General features: G+C 39.8%; 1 protein-coding gene across 1 annotated transcript; it reads right to left on the reverse strand.

Annotated features, from left to right (window-relative positions):
- Positions 1-2476: 2476 nt before the first annotated feature.
- Positions 2477-25518, reverse strand: HSPH1 (heat shock protein family H (Hsp110) member 1). The gene is made up of 18 exons (XM_032982827.2): positions 25205-25518; positions 24351-24408; positions 20890-21030; positions 19006-19128; positions 17768-17867; positions 14563-14696; positions 13815-14059; positions 12675-12903; positions 11640-11746; positions 10691-10824; positions 8284-8489; positions 7439-7570; positions 6554-6691; positions 6001-6126; positions 5361-5468; positions 5135-5254; positions 3812-3973; positions 2477-3341 (listed from the first exon to the last, which is right to left on the reverse strand). Exons 1-18 carry the CDS (start codon positions 25309-25311, stop codon positions 3141-3143), a joined length of 2571 nt encoding a protein of 856 aa, XP_032838718.2. The 5' UTR covers positions 25312-25518; the 3' UTR covers positions 2477-3140.
- Between the last annotated feature and the right edge of the window lie 594 nt (positions 25519-26112).

The following is a 26112-nucleotide window of genomic DNA, read 5'->3' on the forward strand; positions in this document are numbered from 1 at the left end:
AGTCAGTGACAGAATAAGGCTACTACATGCCCGTGCCAGTAAGATTAAAGTGGCCGTCAGTCTATGCCTTGCGCTGCTGCCTGTTCTTCCAGTATGTCACAGCATGAAGGAAACTGCCCTCCTGAACATCCACACCTCCCTATGACTGATGCTGAGATCAAAGTGGAAACACACACACGTGTCTGGTAAAAGGTAGATTAGAAAGCCAAGAAATTCATTACACTGGGGGGAGGCGAGAAGAAGAAAGGTTGAATCACCGATTTCTGCTTTAATTTCCTCCCCACCCCTCAGGTTAAAGCACAAGCGCTGCAAGAATTTAAATAAGCCACTTAATCATAAGGGATCAATCACTTACCACACCATTAGCTGCTATGAAATAGTTAATGTTCCAGAAATCGGAAAAAAAAACAATTTGTCTGTTCTCTGTGCAGATTCCTTTTATAAAGGTTCATTAAAGGAAAATTAGAGCAGTACCTTCTATAGAGGTAACTGAACAAATGACAATCCGTCACTCCAGGGCCAACAAAAATTCTTTATGTAGATCCAGGACGATGTTCTGTCAGAATTCTACTTCTAGTTTTCCTCTGATCAGGCTAAGCTCCCTGCTATGGCATCCTACTGATTTTGCAACACAAGTTCATATCTTTTAGTGCTAGAACCACAATTTCCATTTCAGCAATAACCTAAGCAAGCAGTAGCCCGTTACAAAACTTAACCCTTGATGTTACCACTCAACTGGTACCACCACAGAAGTACTTTTCCACACTCCAAACATGGTTTTGAAGTCTGGTCTGACTTCCTATTCTTTAGCTCTAGGAAGAGGATGAGGAATAATCAAAGTATTCTTAGTGATGCTTACTGTACAGCTGTCTAATGGATCATCAGAGGTAGAGAACAGGCGGCTGAAAGCGGCCAGTAACAGGGATCTGCGTTTTGATAATCCAGTTAATAGTCAATGCAGAAAACCAGGCACTAATGTGGGAAGCTGCACAAACTGTAGCATTGCTCCAGCCCCTGGCTGTGAGACTTAGGGTGCTGCTAAAAACACCAACTAGAAGAAAAACACTTGCCATGGAAAGCGCCAGTCCTCTTACCTGTACTCCCTCTTCAGTAACTCCAGTGAGACTAATTTCTCTTTTCAGTTTTATTGCAGACAAAACACTGCTGGATCCACACTAACTCTTTTAAAAAAACATTTTGCATTTAGTGACACCGATCTTCCAGCACCTGGTGTCATGCATACATATGGGGTCTGTGCTCCAATGCATCAGTAGAGATAATATCCTTTGGAATATGCTTCCCTTGGTACTTCAGGTGCCTGATTTCCTAGTGTAATTTGATGTCTAAAGCCAAAGATACAAACAATCTCTTTCAGCATCCTCCCCTGCTCCAAGTACCTAAAATTGAGCTTCTTCAATAGACTAGAGATTCACTGAGAGGAATTCTTAATTTTTCAAAGCCTTTACCAAGGTCTAACCAGAGCCACTTGCTCAGCAGAATGGGCTGAAATCTCATTTTACCATTTCAGTTTAGTCTGTGACAAAAGGCAGCAGAGCCTAGCCCAAGTATTCAGTCAGGTTTTGACATCTTTTTCTGAACTGCAGATTATTGTTTCTGAGATACAGGGTTCCGAGCGTTACAAATTTTGTCCTATGCCTTAACATCTGTGATATTTTGCCATGGTTTAAACCCAGCTGTCAGCCAAACACCACACAGCCACTCACTCTCTCCCCCTGCCCGGGGAGAAGGGAGAGGGAATTCAAGGGGTAAAAGGAAACTTGTAGGTAAAGATAAAAAACAGTAATACTTGTAATAAAATAGGAAAAAAAAAATAAAGTACAAGTGGGTAATGCACAACACAATCACTCACCACCACCCACTGACTAATACCCAGCCCGTTCCTGGCTAGTGATCCTGAAATATCAAGATCCCACAGTCGCAATCCCAAAAGAAAGAGAGAATCCCCCTCCTTCCCAGCTGCCCCTCCATTACATACTGAGCATGACCTTCCATGATATGGAATATATATTTGGCCAGTTTGGGTCCAGTGCTCTGGCCGTGCTCCCTCCCAGCTTCTTGCACACCTGCACACGGACAGGACATGGGGAGTTGGAGAGTCTGTGATCTCTTAACAACTACTGAAGACATCGGTGTGTTATCAGCATTCTTCTCATACCAAATCCCATCCTGAATCCAAAACACAGCACTATTCTAGCTACTAAGAAGAAAAATTAACTCTCCCAGGCAAAACCCGGACAGGTTTCTGGGTTCTTTTAAGTGGGTACAACCCTTTGGGCAAATCATCTGAGTTACTTTCAACTCACCGCACAACTGTTCTGGGATAAGTGTGAGAGGTTTAAGCCTTTTTATGAGTCTCATGAACAGGAACACAAAACAATGACCTGTCACAAGACACAAGAAGGGCAACACTTACACCAGAAGTACTGAAAACAGCTAAACCCAAGGAGTCAGGAGATACCAGTAAAATGAACTTTATTTTAAAGCTCATTAAATAAAGCTTCACAACAACACTAACAGAATTAGCATTTCCTTCATTTTATGTACCCCACATGAAAAATGTATTGTTTAGCAAGAGATGAAACGTAAGCGTTTCTGCATGCTACTAACACATTTCACCATCTTATTATCTGGTAAGTGCTTTGGACTGCAATAATCAAAAACCTTAGAACAGAAGGATTTCTTCTGGAAAGTCCTTACAAATGGGACAGACACTGACTTTTTATTGACATACCCAATTAGATGTCCAGACAAAAGAAAACTACCTTGGCATCTACAAATGCCTACGAAGGTTTCGATTACAACCTTTTGAAGGAGCAGTATATTTCAGAGCAAAGGCTTCTTTTCATCTTTAGTGATGCAAATGGTTAAATACTGCACAGAAGCTTAGTATGAACTCACAATTCCACAGGAATCTGGAAGTTACCAAGGCAATTTTCCTTTTAGGATAGTCATGACCAACTCTATTACTATTCTTCCTCCCATAACACAACATATCCCAGACAAGTCTTAAGAAAAAAATATAAATAGTTCCCAAAACAATGCATTCCCACCCCCATCACATACAACAGCAAAAATATCTTCTGTCATGGGATGAAATAACTTGCTGCAAGTGCAGGGGTTTAGTCCAAGTCCATGTTAATGGTGTTTTGATCACAAGGATGACATTCGCCATTTTGTTGGGGCATTTCTGAATTTTTGTCATCTTCTCCCGTATCTTCAGTTTTATAATCACCCTGATCATTTAATGGGTTTTCTTCCTTCGGAGAGTCAACTTTTGGTTTTGGTTGTGTCACAACAGGCTCACAGACACCGTTTAACTCCTTAAAAGAAAGGGAAAAGATATGGTCATAACATATCTATATATCTATCTCAAGGACACACCAGCTTCACTAGTGTGAAGAGTCCTGTTCCCAAAACACTGTTTGAAACTTGCTTCTGTATTTGTTTTCCTGAGTCCAAACTGACAGGTATTTTTATACCCCGAAATAAATTAACATATCTACTTTCTGAAGTTTGGTGGGCAAAGTTCTTCAATGTACTATTTTGGATTTCACATGGATAAACAACCTGAGTTTTTAAGGTGGATGAAAGACGTAAAATGTCAATAAGCTCCACAGAATTGTATACAGTATTGTACAGCTCCTCTGCTTTTTACTGCACCTCCTGTCCATACTTTCTAACTACCTTTTAAGAACACTGGAGCAGTAAGATGAAATTGGGGAAGGGAGGGAGACAGATACTCGTCTAGCTTTAGCACCAGCCTCTAAAATTAGTCTCTTACAGTACTTACCTGTAGTTTTGCCTTAATTTCACTGGAATGCACAGCTGGATCCTGATCTAAGCTCTTCTTAGCCTGTGCACTCACAGCATTATTCATCCATTCTACCACTTCACTAACACACTTCTCTACTTTCATCATTTCCATTTCATCGATATGGATGTATTTCTCATCCTGCCCAAACACAAACATTTCGCATTAGTTAATAATGTCAAGTTTACTGTCATCAAGTTATGCCAACAAGACTACCCCAATTATTTGTAACTTTTAACCTTTATTGATCTCCAAAATAAATAGAAGTTGGCAACAAGCCAGATCTTGTTACAGCAAGGGACAAGAAGAAATACAGATGCCAAAACAAAGCTTCCTTTCCCCAATAATCAAACAAGAAACCTAATTCACAAAGGAAATAAAGGCTTCACAAACAGGTTACACAATAAAACAAAACATTAAGAGGGCTGATAAAAAAAAAAAATCCCCTCTCTTCTGGTGAGTCCTACATGGGCCCAAGATAGTTTAGACAATGCAATTTCACTGCACACAGCAAGAGAAAGGATCAGTTGTTCAACTTCAGGACATTCCCTACAATGCCGGTTACACAAACAGCTGATATCAGGAATAAGACCTAACCAACAACAAAACCTATGATTTCAGTTAAGAATTCTAAATACAGATTCAAGTCTTAAATGTACTATTATTTTCAATGATTCAAGACTGTATTACTACTGAATGACTTAATGACAATTTTGTACTCTGTAGTTGTGAGGACATAGTTTCTGATGCAAGTCTCAAACTGAATTAGCTTGAATGTTGTGAGCTGCCTTATTAAAGCTTATTAAGTTGAAGCACAGGGAGTAAATTTTCAAAAGGCAGGAATGCTTATCAAGAAAGAAATCTTCAAATATGAATGGCAAAACACCACCAAACACCTATATATAATAAAACTGGATGTTTTAAGTTTATCCTGAGTAGCTTTTACACTAATGCTTCTCAACATGGCACAATTCTTGGTCCCAAAAGAACTGGAAGAGCGGCACACTTCTAAAAAAAGTCAGATCAGCATTTAAAAGGTCAAAAACCAGACCACAGTCTAACCCTCACTTTTTATAGGGATGTCCTTTGTGGCCTGAAAACATCCAGAAGTATCACGCAACTGAAGATATGACACACTGTGCGAGACTTTTTGAGTACTGGGAAACATTTGCGGTGTTAAATTTGTGACCTATATAACCACAGATTGCAGCTCATCTGAGAATGAATTTGAAGCCTCTGCCAGCTGGTGAGCCTCAGTGAAACACTATGTGGAAAAAAAAAAGGTACTTTGAGGCCACTTACTTTATTCCTGAATTCCCCAGCTATTGTAGCATAATGCTGGAGCCTGTGTTCCAATTCCTCTAACAGCTTTGGCCGTTCTTCTGCTTCTTGATAGCGCATTTCAATTGGAGTACCTAATTTCTAGAAAAAGCAATTCCTATGCGTTATGTGATTCATTAACATTCATTAACATTGTTTTGTGTGGTATCGCGGAAATTTTGCCTTTTGGGGACACTAACAGACCTACCTTTAAATCCTCTAATTTGTCTACATACACCTGCTTAGCTTCATCCTCGCCCTCTTCATACAGCCAGCCTTCTGTCTCTGTCAGGAGCGCAGAGAATCCCTGCAGGTCCTACGTGGCAGTATAATTCAACATATCAATCATCAAAATATGCACCAATTGACTGTGTTTGTCTGGCAGTAACAGGCCACTGGTAAACATACACATTGTTAGCCTCCTACATAAAAATTACATTCCTACTGCAGCTTTTCCCTAATTAAGTCACTTAAACCACACCAGCTTCTGAACTGAGAAACACATATCTACAACATAGGTAGCATTTATAGCCTTTGGTCCTTGATTAGGCCAACGCTGGTGTATAGCTTTAGTTCATGTTTTTGGTTATGATACAGCAACACAGATTCCCCTTTTAGTCACCAACTTTATTTGGAAACAAAACTTTACTCCATTTGTGACAACATTTACTTTCAGGGATACCTACTATTTTCTAAGCCTGAACCTAATACTAGGTCAGTCCCAGCCATCATTCAAATGAGTTACTGTTTTCAGCTGTCTCCACAGTGGCTATGAGAAAGCTTGACCAAGGAATACAAAATAGCTTTTTGGTATCAATATTTTCAGAAAAGCTGAAACCATAACCTACCTTTTCACAAACAAACTTTTCATAGGGTCCAGACAACTTGTCCCTGAACTCATATACATATTCTTCCACTGCATTCTTTGCATCATTTCTTTCTTTCTCCAGTTTATCTTGCATAATCATCTTTCCCTGTATAAACACAGAAAACATTTTTAAGAGATGCCTACTGTGTTCAAACAGCATTCTACAAAGCACAGCTGCTGTAAAACATGGTAATCTGCCAGAGGCCTCAGTTTATGTAACTGTTGGAATTCTCATAGCTATGCAGTGGACTCATCTGAAGAAATGAGTTGCACTTCTCTAGATTACAACATCTTGAACCAATCTGTGGTATCACTCCATGGATGAGTACTCTGATACTATTGCTATAAACAACACTTCAATCTTTGATTAACATCGGTCAGTTATGTGTTAAAACTGGACTATATATTCACTCGTTGTACATTATTTGAGGCCACGGCCCAGGGTTACAGTAAAATATCAGATGTTGTCTTAAAAAGCAAATGAATGGTTAATAACTGCAATCGAGAAAGCAGTCTAAAGCACACTAACTCACCTCTGTTTCAATATACATATTGAGGAGATCTTTTCCTAACTGCCAAACCAAGTTAGCTTCAATAGGTAGTTCAACATTCTTCACTTTTATCTTGGGTTTTTTAGCTTCTGGGGGCTGATCACCTTTCTTCTCATTCGTCTGAGTTGGAGAGAAGGAAAAAACAAGGTCATTTTCCTGACTCACTTCTGATGAAGTAGCACTATGACGAAAGGAACATTCACAGGACAAATCTGCAAAGGTTTTACGTGTTCTTTCAGAATCTTCAAAGTATACTTGTGAGGCACTTTCCTTTCAGGAATTCCATCTCCTATCCTAGCCTCCTTACAGTTTATTTCATGGACAGTAAGTACTAAGCTATTTGAGGACATTTCTCAGATATATGGTGTATTTTCAGGTTTTCCAGAAGTTCCCATCTGTAGCTTAGCATTTCAGTAGTGATGCTGACAGTAGTAAGATTTTAACCCAAAACATTTTTCATCATATACAGAAGAAAGAGCAGACTATTAGTAATATCATGCCAGTGTATGTTTTTCACATAGATTACTTTCTCTCAGGTTTATGAATTCCTGATCCTAACTTCGCACAGCAGGCCTAATAAGCTTGGCCTCTAACAGCTGTTAAGCTGAAATATCTGCAACCCAAACAAATGAACTGTACAACACTGTATAAAGACAGGAAAGTGGTAAAGAGAGGCTTCTTGCAGGAATTCTTTTGTAAACTCTGTATGAAAATCATCATGATACACACATTAATTTTTTCACAGTAAAAAAGGTATAAAAATTAAAAAGGTCCTGAGCACCAAGTTCCTTTTTCCTTCAATACGTTACAGTTTTAAAAGCCACCACTACAGAGTATAACATTTTCAACAGTTAAAGCATCACTCACTTTCTTGATATCTGGGATTTTGTTTTCTTCAGAGGGAGGTTCTGATGAAGGGGCAGACTGTGACATTTGCTGAGCATCAGTTTGTACCTGGGACTGTGTTCCAGCCTCACTGTTCTCTTGCTGGATATTTTTCTGAAATGAAAGCCCAGGCACAAAGGAGGTAGAAGGCATGTGTATTTGTATGTAATAAAAGTTATGGGGCACTTCACATGAACATACTGCACGAAGTGCCCTACAAAGCACTCAGTGCACACACAGAAACACTTGTGTGCATGTGTGCGCATACTACCTCTCTCTCTTACAAAGAGTGGTCTTTAATTTATTGAGTCTTAGCTTTTAAGTTTTTCCTCCCCTCAGATTACTATTAAAACATCAAGTAACACCGTAACAATGCTGCATCATTCCCCAGTGTTCCCTTCCCTCTCGATGCTGTAGAAAACAGTCCAGCTTTTCCTTTCACAAAAAGTTTCTAAAAACTTACTAATACAAAGGATTAAACACAAATCCTCTTAACACAGAGGGCATGGATGACTAATAATCCAAATCAAGTTTTCCCATTTGGAACGGTCTGATAATTACAGCAGCTGTTAGGAACCCCACCCTCAAGCAATCCACCTGCTGCTATTTGACACTCTGCCCAATAATTGATTTTGAAATCCACACACTTTCAAGATAACACAAATTTTCTCCTGTTCTTATAAAGACATTATATTTCCTGACAGCTATGCACATCTCAAAATTAACCTCATTTTGCTTCCTTAGAAGGTATTTTTCTTCCAGACTACACAGCAGCAGAACACACTGTCATCAGTAAGGACATTCACACACAAGAAAGGTCAACTTACAGCACTGGAGTTTTCAGTAGGCCTCTGGTCCTGAGATTCCACTTCAGTCTCAACACCAACATCTTCACTCTCTTCACTTTTAACTGGTTCTACCACAGATGCAGTGGACACACTGAAAATGCCATGAGTATTGACACGGACTTTCACTTTGACTTTAGACTTCTCTCCATCTTTCTGGGCTGCCACATTCTGGATAACATACCTACCTAAAAACAAAAGAATCAATACTCACACAGGGGAATTAAGTAGGTAATACCAGAGAGCCAGGAAAACACCTCCTTTTTTCGTAGAGGACATATTTTCTAAATATTTGATGAAGCCTCTGTGCTAATCTCATGGTCCCCAAAATGAAATGAATACTACAACACCCCTCCCCCCCCACCGAAGTATGCTGCATTTCAGACTTTACCTTACAAATCAAAAGGGAGAACACTTATTTTCATCCCATAGGGTAGGTTCTCCTGCCACTAGTAACACAGAGTAAATACAAAAAGTAACACACTCACTCCTCCTTGCTTGTGCTATCTGTGGTGCTATAGTGGGATGAAAGAAAACTACACAAAGATGTAGTCTAATGCCAATGTTAAGTGGTATCTCTTTTTCATACAACTTACTGCCCAACACAGAAACAGTATTTCCATAAGTGTCCTTTTCAGCTTTTAACATCCATGTAAGTCTGCCATTACCTTTTAACTCTAGGGTAGAATGTAATAGTTTTGTAACTCGTGTAATACTTGAAACAACAACTGTGAAACTAAGAACCAGACAGACAACTAGTTTAACAGTAAATGAAGAATCGGATCTCCTTGACATTAACAGCAGATATACTTTTCCTGCCTACTGCATGGTTTTATGCGTATCACCAAACAGTGACCTGGAAACTATGATGCTTGTACAGCTGCAAAGTACAATTGCGCTCACTGATTTCATCACAGGCAGGATATACACATGCTCACTCACACCATCCCTTCCTTCATCAATAGATCTAAACTACAAGCATAGAAGCTTTTACCTGCTTACTTTACAGGCTAAAGAATGTAATCCCCCTTCTCTTGTAAATCCAATACTGGAGTTGAGACTACCAAAAGGGAGGACAGGTCACATCAGAACTGTAACAATTCTGTTCTGAGCAAAGAGTTAATCGTGAGTGAGCTGAAACCAATCTGATTTTCAGTTCTGTTCTTACTAGTTTGTGGAACAGCAGTTAAACATCATCTTGTTTGTTAAAGCCATATAAATTGAACACTCATAAATCCCACTATCAGTCTTTGTGGTAAGAGTTAACGTGAAAGAAGTCTGCTGTTTCTGTAACTACAAAATAATATGCTGGTTTCTAAGACTTTTGGTACTTGAACTTTGTGACTCTCAGTGAAATGACGACATAATTTGCTTCAAAAGTAGAGAAAATAACTGATGTTTCATGTTAGGATAATAGTTTTTGGTAACTTTGTAGTGCATTAAGCATTAGTTAAAATATTGGTAAATCAGAGGGAGATGGTTTTGCCCTATATATTCTCCCACCCATTTTAAGAACATTTACAAAGCTTATCTTTAACACTACAGTTCTGGTGATACTTTATTTCAAATGCATTGTTAACCAACAGGACAGCTGTATTGTCAAATACTTAAGATTAGTAATTTTTTATTTCAGAGCAGTAGAAGAAAAGTTGACTTTTCTTATTATTAAGCTTTTTAACAAAACCAAGCAATTCCTTGACAACTACTAATGGCTTTATTTTAATTTTACACACAAACATACAACATACAATTGCATGCTTAGAACTCAAGAGCAATTATTTAATTGGCCTGTCTTTACCATCACAATCTTTTTCTCAGTAACCACATTGTAAATTCTTTGTAAGTGTCAACACTGTCAATGCTGTAATTTGTCAAAAAGGATGAAAGAGCTTCTTATAAATATTACCTAGACAATTCAAATCAATACTGTAGTCTTGTAGCTGCCACTATTTCAGGCTGCCTTGATTAAAACTTATTCAGCTTTATGTCAAACACAGAAAAGCATAGGAAAAAACAACTAGCTACTCAAGACATGTTTAAGGTTTTTATATGCAGGAGATATTTTCAAGTATTCCTAGCTTGCTTTAGTGATAAACAGAAAAGAAAATGCAGTAAGTTTAAAAGTCATCTTTTGCAGTGATAGCCACATTCTAGTCCTGGGCATTTGTCTATAGTTTCCCCTTAATTCTTCATTGAACTGAAGTTTAGAAGCTAGAAAAATAAAAAAATCCAAATTCAGTTACCTATGGAATGGTAGAACTTAAAATTGAATCCTTCGGAGACGAAGACCTAAATATATACATCATATAACCATACTGTAACACAACACAGTCACAGAACCGATTTAAGACCAGTATGAGTCAACACCATTTCCAGTACAATTACTTACCAATTTTTGACTCAGGATATGGGACTCCATTAGGATCAGAATAAAAAGCTTCTAACTCAAATGGACCTTTCCTATAGAAAGTAAGAACCTTAGAGAAAGGTGCTGCATGATTTCTGCTGAAGACCTCATGAACCCTGTAATTAAGAGAAAAATATCACTTTTATCAGTGTTTCAGCTGAAAGGCTTTGATCTAGGGTCAAAAAACTCTTCAGAGAAACATCCCCATGTTTTGACACATTTACCCTTCTAAACAATCCCCAAAAAGATACTTCACAACTGCACCATAAGGAGAGAAAAAAAGTTACTGTTGTCTACTCTAATGGGAAATTGCCCTATTCCATTGATTTTGAGTCTCAGAAGCAAATAAGTTTAGTTGTAGGCGGCAATTCTGTGACAGACTATCAGCAGACCTCCAAAATTTGTTTCCTGCAAAGACATTATTCTGAGCTTGGAATAGCATAATTTAAATTATAATTTGCACCCTTCCTCAGTTAGTCTCAAAGGGCTAATTATAGCCCTGTTAATTCCTTACTCATTTACTTTCTGTGGCTCACTTGAAAACCCTGACACCAGATTATTATTCATTCCTTGATATGACAGAAAGACAACCAGCTTTATTTTATGTTTTTCCTTTAGGGTCTGTCCGCTATTATGCCAGTCTGATTCTAATTTCCAGCTAAGTTTTGTCTCCGAACTATGGAAGGATCTCATCTAATAACCTAAATATATTAAGAGCTTCACCTAGAATGTGAATCCACAGGCTGCTCTCAGCAGAAGAGAAACAAAAGAAGAAAAGGCTGAATGACAAAGACTGTCAACCATCCCTGGTACGTGGCCTATAGGCTTTCTGCATCAGAATGCCAGAATCCTAATTTAAATGCAACCAAGAACATTAACCGTGAATTATGAAGGCCAAAAGCTTCACAGAACTGTAGTTTGAGCTACTTACCCTTCAGTGTCCTCTGCTTCTGTGTTCCACAGCAGAGATATAGGAAATGGTGTAGCATCTGTCACAGAGAATTCTCTCACTTTAAAAGCAGGAGAAAGAATTGCACACTACACAAAAAAAAGACATGCATTAAAGTTGGTTAACTGCTCTACTCCACCTGCCAAGACAGCTAAACATCTTTAAAGAAGAAAAAGAGAACTATGTTGACTTTACTAGAACAGAGCTAGGCAAATTGCTTGATTTCAATGGAGTATGATAAGAAATCTCATACAGAAGCGTTCAAATACACTGTAGGTTAGCGAGACTTTTGGCCTTATTCTTACTGTAGCTTGTGAAAAATTAGCACTCTAAACAAATACCAGGGTTGTAAAGAATGGAAGTGCTGTATTAGTCCTAAAAGAAGTAGTGTTTATTTTGCTGGTCCTGCTTCTTTCCCTAGAGACAACTGGCTGCTAGTGATGGAAAGCCATTAGTGAGTTGGAGTAAATAAACAAGTCAAAGAAAAGAGGGTGACATAAGAGAATATTTAAAGGAGAAAAGGAAGAAGGCAGAATGAGTGGTTTGCCTGTAAAATACAGTTTAGTTGGAAACTGTAAAAAGAGGAGCAAGATAGAACAAAAGTCCATTTTACATTGATAGAAAGCTGGGTACCAAAAAATGGAAGCTTGCAGTGTTTTGGGCTCTCAACAGATGCTTCTCATACAGTGTATTGATTAAAAATATCTCTTCCCTCAGGTTGACAGCAACTCATTTTTTTCCTCACTAAAGATCTCAAGATCCTGTTATTTTGAAGAGTAGACTGCTTACAGAATACATCCAGCATCAGCACTGTCAGTAAAGTACTGCACCAGAGGAGTGCCCTGGACTTTTTAAACAGCACAGTCCCACAAAAAGACCCAGTGAACATGTATATTCCCTTGTGTACTTTGAAATGGATCACTTCTGTCATTTCTCATAACTGCTTGGCTAATTCTTCACAGAAGTGTTATCAAGAAGCATAACTTTTAAGTTCATCAAGTGTTGCCAGTACTATACCTGCAGAGCACAGCCTCTAGCTATGGCTTCGTCTGCATTCAGTGTTGTACTGACATCCTTGCCAAAGAATTTAGCAATCCTCTCTTTGACAGCGGGAATGCGGGTCGCTCCTCCCACAATCTCTACAGCAGTTACATCTTCCACTTTCAGTTGTGTTTGTTCCATTAATGAAAGCAGAGGCATCTCTATCCTTTGCAGCAGGTCAGCACACAATTCTTCAAACTGTGACCTAAGGAAAGAAACTGAATTAACCACAGAATGCCTGCCCCACCACTAAGATTTCCTGGTATTCTTGTTTCCAAACTGATGCTGACCAGGTTTGTTAACTACACTGCAAACAGACTTAAAAGCCAAACCCCTTTGAGTAGGCTGAAGTGACAACCATAGACAAGGTAGTACATCAACAGCTGCTGACAGATTTTTCCTGTGCTGCTATCAATCCAGTTAAGCAAGATAAAAGCTATTGCTTGGGCAGGTGCTATATATTTGCCTCTCACAGAGGTTACAGATAAGAATACAGAAAACACTGATACTTCCTTTACGATGAAAAACTGTTCCCTAAATACCGGGTGAAAGAAAAACACCCCACGCCGCTCTGTTGCAGTGGTTAGAGGACTAACAGCGACTACAAATTAAGTTGTGAGTGTGTGCAAGAGCTGTCTCTTGCACAGACTTCATGTATTCTCAGGCCATGTCAAGTCATCCCCCATAAGCAAAGTTTGTCCTCCATTTCTCTGCCAACATCCACAGTACAGTAAGAACAGAAAAAGGAACAAAGCTTCAATTGTTGCTATCTTGAGAGCAGTATGGGATTTTGGTTACCTAAAATATGCAGGAGGCCTAAATATGCAGCCAACCCCCCTGGGTCTGGTTTGCATGCATCAATTCATGGTTTGAAGAATGTGTCACTCTACAAAGGATCCAAGCTTCTGATGGATACATTATTACACTGAAACATTGCTCAGGTGTCTGAACATCACATTTCACAGCCTTAGATATGCCAGCATTACAAAAATGCCACAGCTACTCAGCGCTTGCGCTTAATTTTAACACAATAAGTTTCTTTCAAACATGGAAAAAGAAACACTTGTTTAAGATATATGGCCACCAGAGCAACTACCTGTCTTGTAGAGAACTCACCTGTTCATTTTTCCAGATACATCGGTATCATTCATGAAACACTCAATATTTAGAGGAATGTCTGTACTATTTGAACTCATTAGTTTCTTCAGCTTCTCACATTCCTGATACAGACGAAGAAGAGCTCGAACTTTTGCTTTTGGATCCAGTTTGTACTTTGATTTTATTTCTGCACAGAAGTAATCTACTAGCTTTCCATCAAAGTTTCTTCCACCTAAAAAAGGGTCAAATGCTGTGCCAAGTACCTGGTTTGAAAGAACACAATCATTTAGTCTTACACTGAGTAAAAATCAAATGGAATAGCAGTCTTCCAATATCAGCAAGGCTTTGCTTAGAAAATGGTTGGGAACAAGTCAGCCTACCTCCCAATGCACAAGGCTTAAGTACTTCAATCAACCACATCAGACAAAAATTACTCTTCACTTCTACAGTGGAAGTAAGACTAAGTAACTAGGTGACAATCTTAAGCATTCACAGTTTTAATCCATGCACACATTCACTCAGATAAAGCAAACTAAATTACAGCAGTTGTGTTGTGTATCTTCTATTGGTGTATTGCAAGCAATTTACAGCCTCTATTTGAAACCATCCTAATGAAATGAAGGACACTGATAGAAATCTTCACTTTTTGACTCACTGACACTTCCCATGTATTAAATTATTTCAGAATTTTAAAAACAGGGCAAGTTTACAGGATATTTGATTCTAACTTCTGATAAACCCTTTTATTTTCATTTAATCTTACTACCTTTAGTTTGCTCTTGTTGAATGCACAGGCTGATACTTGAAATGCAGAATGTCCCATATCAACAAACACAACTATCCGTGGCTTCTCTTCAGGAGCTGGAAGGTCTTGTTTATAAATTCCATAATTCAGAGCCACTGCAAAATCAAGTGTCAAATATAATCAATGTAATCTCTAGTGGGTCTCCAACTGCATGCCATCACATCCCTGTTAATATTAAACTGTAGGATCGAGAGCAGCAAGACCAATGTAGGTATTATACCTATGGAAGGTCTTACCTACATACAAGCTTTATTCCATTAATAGATGCTGTAAAGATCTAAGAAGCAAAACAAACTTCCTCAGTCACGTATATGCTCTCTAAGCATTTAAGCAGCACTCAAATATAAGAAGCAACAACACTGTTCAAGAATTTTCTACTTTGATCTGTTTATTAACAGCTCTTTTTTTTTTTTTTTTGCTTTGCATAGTAATCAAAATCAGAGAGCACCTCTGGAACAAAACCCAAACCCAGCTTTGTATTTACAAGGACTATCTCCCAGGCATGAATGTTTTGTCTGAGAACAGTGTAAATTGTCAGCAGAGGCTGCAAGAGGGCAGAACCTCAGTCTATACAGAGTATCAGGCAGGGACAGTTTGTGAAGTGCATCAAAAGTGTAAAAGAGAAGACAGTGGAACATGTAAACACAGGATGACGAAGTCAAAGGACACAACACAGTTTTGCAGCAGCATTCATTCTGGATGGATAGCAGTGTCAAAGCTAGGCAAGAAGCTGATGCAGTAATTGAAGATAAATAAAACCCCAGGGAGTCTTGGCTACATGATTACGTAGGAAAGGCCGAGATTTTAGCACAAGATAGAATGTGCAAGAGCATACATTTGTGTATGACAAAAAAAAAATTCCAAAATAAAGATAACAGCCAGGATACTAGACAGATTATCAAGCAACAGGATCAGAGCACGAGAGAAGGTGGTGAGGAAGGCAGTGAACACGTGCTCTGAAGAGCAATGTTTTATAGTCACACTGACACTTTGTCACTTTAGGAGAAAGGGGCATCGACTCGGTCTCCCACATCAAAACCGGTAGTTCCAGACCATCTGGAACAAGGACAGCCAAGTTCCCCACTGATCAGAGACATGAGATTTATGGATTCTGGTGTCTAATAAAGTTCCTCTGCAGTTAGTGTACTCATTCTCATCTGTGTGGATTCTTTGGGGTCTATAAAAACCCAATACCAGCACTCATTAGTCTCTCTCACAAGCAGTCAGTAAGAGGTGGTTAATTAAAACAAAAAACTCTATTTCACAAAATGTATCTGTTATATCCTTGAGATCTAGATTTGGCAGAAACTGTAAATTGATCTGTTCATTCACATAACATTTGTATGTGAGCAGACTGCACACATTGTCCTTGTTTCCAAGCTAAAAATTTATGAACAAAACTTGATAAATCACAGCAGAATTTGCTTTTTGTTAAAAAAAAAAAAAAAAACCACAAACAAAAAGCACCCCAAACTACTTTTCTGCTCTACTACACCTCAGGACCCCTTCCCCAAAGATATAATAAAAACTCTTACATTTAAAAAACTCTCAGACAGTACTCATTAGCCTTGCAAGATAAGGAAAATAAAATTAGAAATGCTATGTGCTACAGAGTAAAGAAAGGCTGCTGGTGCTGCTAAGGGGATGAAAGAGCTATCTGCTTTTCTGGGGACTGTTCATCCCAATGGCAAAGATTCCAAAGATCCCTGCCAATTCCTGAAAAGCTTTCAAGGTTCTTGCATGGCCAAAGACTGGCCCCTGGCATGTTCTGCCAAACAAAAAGGAAGTGACAGTGTCTTTTCTGACAAGGCCTTTAGTTGGCTTCTGTCACCCCATCATGAGAGGTCATAAGTCATGTCTGAATGATGTGTGAGGGATTACTTTTGCTTCAATACAGAAAGGGGTTGGAAAGGTACTCTGACTGCCAAGGTTGGAAAACTTTTTTTTATTAAAAATGTTAAAAAATAAGTGTTAGCTTATTTTTTTCCTTTATGGATACAAAGCTTCTTCATAACCTTTAAATTCCATTTTCAAAAGGCTTAAAAATAAAGGGTTGGATATTCAAACCTCCTCCTCTCTCCACAGTCACCCTGAAGATGTACAAGCCCTGTAACCCAGAAAAATCCAGACACATGGGACAAAGTGTACCTACTGTGGGGTCCACACTTACCCAGCTCAAAAATTCACACCACCACACATTCTCTGTGGCACTCTGATATATAAACAAAGAATTAAGCTAAAGCTAGATGGCAGAAACACGCACCTATAGCTTTTGCAATAATACTGTCAGATTTGCTCTTCAATTAGGTGTAATTATAGCGTTCAATGTAAAGATCATAATACTGATGAAACTACTACGTTTACTAGAATTGCTATACATTATCATATAGATACTCATCTGAAACTAATTGTGGAAAAACATTTTAAGATACCACTCCAATGTGTATTTAACACTGCTTTACTCCTTAAAAAAATAAAATAAAAACCTCAAAAGGTACGAAACCAGCCAGTGTGGACCAAACATGCTCACATGGAACATTCTCCTAAAGTAAACTCTTCCCTACTTATCTACCTAGTGTGGGGAGCAGGAACAGGAAAGTTATTGTCTTCTCGTACAGATCCCTACTTCCCAATCCTTCCTCCAGGAAACAAGTGCTAGTTATTATGCCATTTAAAAACATGGAACAAATGCTCTCTCACCAACACAAACAGAAAAATGCAGGAAGACAGGGTAAGACAGTGAGTGCCCATGCACATGTGTAGCCTTGGAAATTACTAGGTGTTGATATTTAGTTATGGAGCTTCCTTTAAGAGTGTCTACACTATCTATGTGTACTATATACTATATACGTACTATTGTACTATCTATGCATCATAACATTTCTTCCATGAAATCTGGACTGTAAACTAAACTGAGAAGTAGTCCAGGCACACATGGTGACTCTTAAATAAGTACTCAGGGAGATAACTATCACTAAAGCTTCATCTCTTCTACCCCTTCACACAGAAGACATTAAAATGAAAGACTGTAGATCAGGAGAACGACAAGTTTTTATAATGTTTGTCTGATGTCTGATTTTTCAAGTCTACCTTGTTTCTTGAAGTAACTAAATGCACCCTCTAGCACACATTTCACATGCAGGAACTGGTATTTTACCCTACTTACCTGCTGTCATGTCATTCATCAATCTAAGACAATTTAATCCCACAATCTGAGCTGCATCCAGAAGGGACCTCCTTTCAGCATCTGTGAAAAATGATGGAACCTGAAGAAAGCAGGTGAGAATGGGAATTTATTTCCAGAAAATGAGACACGCTATTTGAAATTATTAATTTTAAAATTGCATCTATTCCTCCTCTTTGAGGAAGACACTTGCTCACTGCAAGTCTTTTAACATGCAACTACTGTACTGAATTGAGACTTCAAACATTCTTTTCAATCAAACCAAGATGGAATTAAATGAGCATCAGCTAGCTTACATGAGCACACACTAGCAAGAAATGAATGAGTTATTTGTATACAAATGCTAGGAACCTTCATTACTGCTGCAAAATATGAAACTGGGTGTTATGGAGACAGAGACATGGAAAAACTTTAATCAGAATTAGTAGATGTACTCCTGTCCAATAAAGGGGGCGGGGAGGAGGGAGGAGGTACAACAATATTATAGATGAGAGATGCAAAGAAATAAGAGCTAACAAATAAAGAGAATCTGTTTGGGTAAAAATTTGCTACAGATCTCTAACATTGGTGTTGGACAGTGACCTCTGATGTCCACAGGGACAGAAACTACAACAGAAGACACTAACTTTCCAGGTATCAACTGGAAAGCAAACTCTAATAACAGAACTAAATATTCCTAGATGCAATCTGAGACAGACTCGTTCAAACAGTCATTGAGAACAGAGGCAGATGTTATTTTATACTCAGGTTTTGAAGTTGAATGACTGTTCTTTATCAGAGGTCATTTTCTGTGCCGTCATAAATAGGAAAAAAAAAAAAACAAAAACAAAAAAAACCCTAACTTAGAGAGGATGAATATAGACAAGACAGAAACTAACATTTTCAGCTGCCAGAAGGCAAACTTTGATAAGCAAAGGTGTCTTTCATGAGTAATTAGTGCACTTGGTCACAGAAACAAGCTACAGCAGAAGGGTATATACCTGGATCCCAGAAGTGTTCTGGGTCCAAAAGTTCAGATATCCCCAAAAGAATGAGTTCATGAAGTAGGTCATGAAGTGGTCCTGGGATTTCTTTAAGTCAAAAGCTGTAAAGCTAGTTAGGATTAATCCCTTTGTAAGTGCTTGTGCAGTGTTCTTTTTCACACTACATGAATAGAAACAAAATGCCCTCAATAGCTGAAGTTAAAAGACATAATGTTCCTGTGCACTACAACTACTTACAGAAATAACACAGTCTGTTACTGGCTTTTTCAGGTTACTCTCCGCAGTCTCCTTTAATTTAGTCAATAACATAGCCGATATTTGTTCCACACTGAAGATATGCTCCTCATCCATGTACATGACCTGGATAGAAGAAGTATGTGAAAATTCCATTATTTCAACTAGAGGAAAAATTACTTACATTTAATGGGTTTTGATACACTGATGACTAATACTCTATCAATCAGAACATGCTTAATTTCATTATAGAACTTCACTTTACAATTCAATTTCCCAGTTGAGTGTCTACAGAAGCAGTAATTCCATGTTCACTGACTTAAAACATCAATAACCATTTCAAATCTATAGATGAAAGATTTGGCTAGGAAGTGATTTAAGAAGTGACACACATCTAAAATGTGACCAAAGCTAGACATGGTCACACTGCATTATACCAGAAAAGTATAAATAGCTAACAATTTTCAAACTGCTGCCAACTACAAAAAAAGTCCAGAATTACTTGCTATTTTCCCCTAACACTTTTTTGCTTCTGCTCAAATATGTGAAGAGTTGCTGAAAGAACTGTGCAACAACAGTTCACCTATATACATAAGACAACTAGAAGCTTAAGATGAATCTCAGCAAAAAGTTTATTTGTTGTTCCTTTACCAGGAAATTATTATTGAATCACCATTTTCCTGTGTAATGGAATAAATGACAATGATGAAGCGAAGGAACATGTTACAAGGGATTCTTGAAAACAGCACTCTCCTTTTATTCACATCAGTCCAATTTGGGGAAAAATTAAACATTTCAATTTTAATAGAAAAATTGTTCTCTAAACATCCCACCTTTACTGAATGTTATTTACTGAATAAAGTCTTAAAACTTAACCACAGTTGAATAGAAAAAAAACACTATTTTCTTTATTTTTTTCTCCAAACAGCCAGAGAACAAAGGAGAAATACAAAGTAGCACTGTTCTCCCAATACTACACTCTCATACCGGAAGACTCCTACACACACCGTAACTAAAGGAAAACATTAATTTCTGTCTGAATTTATCTGTTAACCTCACAAGTCACAAACACCATCAGAAAAAGCAACTCCTCTTTTGTAATGCTTAATTACCCTTCCAGTCAGAATCCTTTCTAATGAATAATCTCTTCTGTTCTCTATTCATTACCTAGGCCTGATCTATACCTAAATTTCAAGGCACCAGTTCAAGATATGAAGAAAAGCAACAAATTAAATGCACAGCCCTATGATAGGGTTTTCATTAGTGAAGCAGCATCACCTGTTACATCAGCAAGGCTTCAGTATCAGTATTTTTATATACTTCTGTAAGCGAATACAATATTATTAACTGCACCTATTCTAGGAAAAGCTGACATTGTATCAGCAAACTGCTTGAAATGAAAGCAAGAGTCATCTGTCAATAGTAATTTACACCAGGCAGTCCACTAAAGACAAGTATGTCACCCATCTACAGCAATTATTCCAAAGAAGAGTTCTTACTACTTTATAAGGAATTTCTAACCTCATAATTAGACTGTTGCAATGCATTCCACACAAGTGACAGAAAGGTTAATACTTTGAAGTAAAACCATATGACCTCGTAATTATCTTAACAGTTTTTCTGCCGGGATGTTTGAGCTTGATGTGCAATGTGCCAAAAGGGAAGCTTACACTCCAGTAATTACTTGCAAATGAACCTTAATTTGATAGTTAACATCCACTATTTAAAGATTAAGCTGTCTATTCAGAGAAGAGCTCCATTTTAACTGAAAGGTTAAAGAAAACCTTTAGGGTAACTAAATAAAACCTATATTTTCATGACTAGATGCTGAAATGTAAGCTTTTAAATTTAGCTTTAACCCCCCCCCCAAATACACTTCAAATTTACCTTTACTCCAACTCCACCATTCTTCATAGGAACCAAATCATAGCTCAACTTTTCTTTTTCCTTCTGAACAAAAGAATCATTAAATGCACGGCCATGGAATCTCTTGAAGTTCGACACTGTGTTATGGGCATGAGTAATTTGCTGTGAAGAAAGACAGGGTATTTAGAAATCCACACTTAATCGATCTGCAATGTTCAGTACTGCTCTGTATGTCCCCAAGCATCAGCTAAGTTTCAAGACAACTGCTCACTGGTCACATCTGTTTCTGTAACACCTGTAATTACTATCTGGTACTTTGTATCAGCTCATTACCAAAGAAGTTTATGTGAGTCAGGGATGAACACAAATACTTACAGACCATTATATGTTAAGTATTACGAGGATTATACAAGTATCTCCAAAACCTTGAAGCAATCAGGTGAGCAATAACAGGATCTATAGTGCATACCACTTTAGTCAGCTAATTTAGACAGAAGTCAAACTATTAAAAATAGGAGCCAGCTTCACAAATAGCTGCAATGCTTGTAAACTGGCACTCCAATCCCAGCCACCTCACCTCCAGCTGTTCACTTTAAATACCATTACATTAAGTGCAAACAACTGTTTTCACAGTTACTAAGTTTCAGGCTGATAAATCTCCCCATACATTTCAGTACTTACTTGTTTTCCCCCAGCTATTCCCTGCTCACTCAAATTCTTGCACCACACCAAAGGACACAGTTCATCGACAACAGCAAGAAATTATAACTTTTTTGGCAACAATGCCAGCTTAAAGTATATGCTAAACTACAGTGCAAGCTCCCCCTGGAACCAACTGACCTAGAGAAGCATTCTTTATCAGGAATGCAATGCAGAGCAGAAAAAAATAGACAACTAGACAGGCCTAAAAGAGATACTGCAAGTATCTCAGAGTAGAATGAATCCTATTCTATTGGAGAGAAACGATAAAAGGGCATTGTTCTCCCCAGAATAGATTCAGGCAGGCACCAACAGATTGCAGGATGATAACTCAAATGATGAGCATACAGAGAAAGATTTCTAGCATTCACTACTCTCCAAGGAAAGCATCAGTTTCTTATTGCATGCAAAATTTTCCATCATGGAATTGAAGAACTTGAGCTACATCCTATATTAGAAAACTATGCAACTATGACAGTTCAACAAAAAAAGCAGGCCCTGACAAAGAAGCAGGCCATATTAAACTAACTTTTAGAAAGCTGTGTGTGGAAAATGTCACACCCAAATTCCCTAGCAGGAATCATCCTTGGTTTATTCTAATCGCCAAATAGTGCTCAGCAATTCTTAGTAAGAGCATGAATTAGTACAGGCCAAAAATCATGCCAGGAAGTATTCCAGTACTTTAATGCAATAGAGTATTCAGGTTGCTGTGTCCAAGATCATTTCCTGACATGGTCTCATTTATTTGACTAGCCAGAACTTCAGAGTACTTGAATGCTACGTAATTCACAGCCATATTGCTGAAGAACATAGAAGCAAAAATTATTACCATACAGTGGGCAGAGCAGCACACACACTCTGGTAGCTTTTATAGCCTAATTTAGAATTAACCTCAGAGCCTTTTCTAAGAGAACAATCTTAAGATATTTTTAGAGCAATTGTATGCCATTAGGTCTGTAGCATGTTTTAATATCTTCCTGCTTAGTCACAATTAAGAAAGCTGAGAATTATGGTCTGTTAACTAGCATACTGCTCTCATCTCCAATGCTACCAGACTTAGCTAAAGGAAACAGGAATTCTCTGAAAATTTGCTCCAACAGCTCCTCAAGTGTTAGAGTAATACAGCACACCTCTGAGTATTATGAGCTCTCTCACACATAATCACATTGTTGAAGTCACCAGACAAAATCTTTTTTTCTTCCCCTTTTGTTTTGTGGGGTTTTTTGGTGGGGTTTTTTTGGTTGTTATTTTTGGTTTGAGTTTTTTTTGTTGTTGTTGTTGTTCTTTGGTTTTGTTTCTTTTAAACTAAGAAACTCATTCAAATGAAAGGGATCATTTTACTCCTTGATTTAAGTAGCTACTACACCCTAGGACACTGAAAATATAACTGCCAGCTGTCCACGTCAGGCAACTTCTACATTTACAAAAGAAACATGATTTGCATCTCAGGTGGTCAGCAAAACTGGACCACTTACAGCAAGAGAAATAAAATTATAAAAGATTTCAGAGCATTTAGGCATCACATTATTTTCTTCTAGCAAAAATACTTAGTTTCAACTGCTAGGACAACCAAGCATTAAAGACTCAATTTATTAACATCTTGTAAAGTTTAGTCTGAAGGCAACTGAAGTCAGATGTTCATCATTACAAATACATGCTTTTAAGTGCAAATCAAGAGACAGAATCTACTTCACTTTCAGCTTACTTCACATTTTCAACAGCATTTACTGGAATAATCTAACAATACTGAAACACTTTCAAGGGTACACAAGATTCAGATCACTTGCAGTTTTGAGTAACAACTCATCTTTGCACACTGATAATCATAGTAGTTTCCAACTTGAAACAGTAGAAGCAGTCAAATAAACGAAAGCAATACTAAAATTAACTTTAAGGAAAAAACACAAACATATGTATTTACTTTATTACTCCAAACATTAACCTGTAACTGAAAGTGTATGTGTGCTTGTGAACATGTAACCTATTTGTATTGCCTCAGCTGTTCAAAATTAAGAGGGGAACTACTACAGTGGGGGAAAAAAAAAGTCTTCAGTGCTCTCTCCATGGAAACCCACTGCAGTCCTTTTACTACATGAGATCCGCACAGGCCAGCCAAGGCTGCACGCTTGGTCTCCACCAGCAGCAGTTATGTAACAACCTACAACACAATACTTAAGGATTTATTTAACCATTACATTTAGTAACTCTGAGATTTGTCAGAATTCAGCTCTTCTAAACTGAAAATACTACTTTATTTCATTAAACATTAAATCTTTCAGAGCACCTCAACGAAAGAAAATAAAAAAAAAAAAAACAACTAAGGACTTACACCTTTAAAAACAAAGAATTTTCCCTTTTATTGAAACAAAAGGTAGTAGGATACCTAAATAGCTTTAAGAAACTGAGCCAAGACTCTCCCCTTTACATCTAATTTTAAGAAACTATACACAGCATTTAAAATTATTTCCTTCAAGCACAAGGAAAATCCTACATACAACCATTAGGAAAAGAAACCCAATGACCTAAAGTTGTCAGAACCCATTCAGTTGGAAAATATTACCATTAATGAAAGAGAGAGCAATAACGTTCTAGCAAAAACATCCTGCATTTCTCTGAAGGAAGCATGGCAGCATAGCACTGCATTTCTAAAATAAAAGACTTGACAAGGAAAATGAAGTTTCTCGGTTTTAACTACAGCAAGCCAACTCTTTACACCCACTGGTACCTGAACAGTTCGCACTGGCTGATTTATTGTTCTGCACAAGTGTCAGGAAACAACCTACCTGGTTTTTAGCTGAGACACCAATAGCTCTGTTTTTGGATCCAAACGAAACCACCGATCTGAAAAGAACAGGCTAATTAACTCAGGACTGACAATAAACGCGACGGAGGATTGTCACGGATCCGTTTTCTACAACTGCAGCTAAAACACCAGAGTCTTTCTGTTGAAGTGCCATTCTTCCAGCTTGCGGTAAAACACTGCAATAAGATTCTCACCCATCTTAAAAGTCTTGGCTTGAATCCAGGACTTTTCACGGTGCTTTATCCGAACACGATGATTACAATTAAGAGCTCGCAACCAGGCTGCCATCCTCCCCAACTGCGTTTAGCTTCTCGTAACTTTACAACTCCTGCTTGGAGCCGGAGGCTCCCTAACCTGATTTCAGGTCAAAGAAGTGCGACCCCGGGCCAGATGCAGGAGACCACCCGACCGCTGAGAGCGTGTGCGTGGGGCGTCCCCGTGTCCCATTTAAACCCGGCTGCCCCCACGAGGATCCACCTCGCAGCCGCCGGCTTTCCCCGCCTGCCGCGCCACGAGCCGAGAAACCTCCCCGCCGTGGGCTGGCCTCCGCCGCCCGGCCGGTGCCCGCAGGACACGCTCCGACCCCGTCTCGGGTTTGGCGGGGGGGGGGGGAGAGGAAACACGGACGGACGGACACACACGCGACACAGAGGGACACGCAGCGGGGCCCCGCACCCCCCGGGGGGACCCGTGAAAAGGCGGCGAGTGCCCCACACACCGGGCATACCCCCCACCCCACGGAAGCCTCCAGCGTGGGTCCTCCGCCAGCCGCCGCCCGGCTCCTGCATCCCCCGCCCGTGGGGGACCCCGCCGCCTCCCGCGCTCCTCACTCACGGCGTGCACCGGTCGCTGAACTCGTTGGCGACGGTCTCGATGCCGCCGGCCCGCGCCACGGCGATGTAGCAGCTCTGGAAGCCCAGGTCAAAGCCCACCACGGCCATGGCCGCCCCGCCGCCGGGGGGAAGGCCCCCGCCCGGCCCCGGTGCAACCTCCCGGCGCTGCGGCCGCCGGCCCCGGTGCAAGAGCGCGGCGGCTCCGTGCGCAGGCGGGAGAGGAGGGGGAAAGGGGGGGGGGAAGGCAGCCCCGCCGCTTTCAATATGACAATGAGGCGAAGTTTCCAGAAACTGCGGCAACCACTCACCGGCTCCACGTGCGGCTTCCGCTTCCGCCTTCGGCGGCGTTCTCGAACAATTTCCAGCCAATCAGCGGCGCCGGGGCCGGGTGACGCAGACGGTTCTCACGGCGACCGCGGACGCCGCCAGCCCCGCGAGGGGCGGGGGCGGGGCGGGGGCGGGGCGAGGCGGGAAGGGGCGGGGGCAAGCGGGAGCTGGGTGGGGGTGGGCGGGGTCTCGCGCCGGGCTGGTGGTGACCGTTAAACGGTTCCGCTGCGCGGGGAGCGGGGAGAGGTCTGCTGCTGCTTTCTGACAAAAAAAAAAAAAAAACAAAAAAACAAACAAAAAAAAAACCAACAAACAAAAAAACCGAGGAAAATTAAATAAAAGGGTTTGTAGGGGTCGGCCGTGTGGGCGCTGAGGCTTTGCTGAGGCGCTGCAAATGGCGGCGCGCCGCTGTGGTGCCCGCCTCGGCGGCCGCAGGGCGGGACGAGCCGGCGGCGGCGGGAGGCTCCGGCTATGGCGGCCTGGGCGGAACGGCGGGGCTGCCCACCGCGGGGGCAGCGCGCTGCGGGGGCCGAGTGAGGGAACCGGGGGCAGCGGTGCTCTGCCGGTCGGGGAGCTTGCACC

The sequence above is a fragment of the Tyto alba genome, unplaced genomic scaffold (genome assembly GCF_018691265.1).
Source record: "Tyto alba isolate M040663 unplaced genomic scaffold, T.alba_DEE_v4.0 Super-Scaffold_2, whole genome shotgun sequence".
NCBI classification, from domain to species: domain Eukaryota; kingdom Metazoa; phylum Chordata; class Aves; order Strigiformes; family Tytonidae; genus Tyto; species Tyto alba.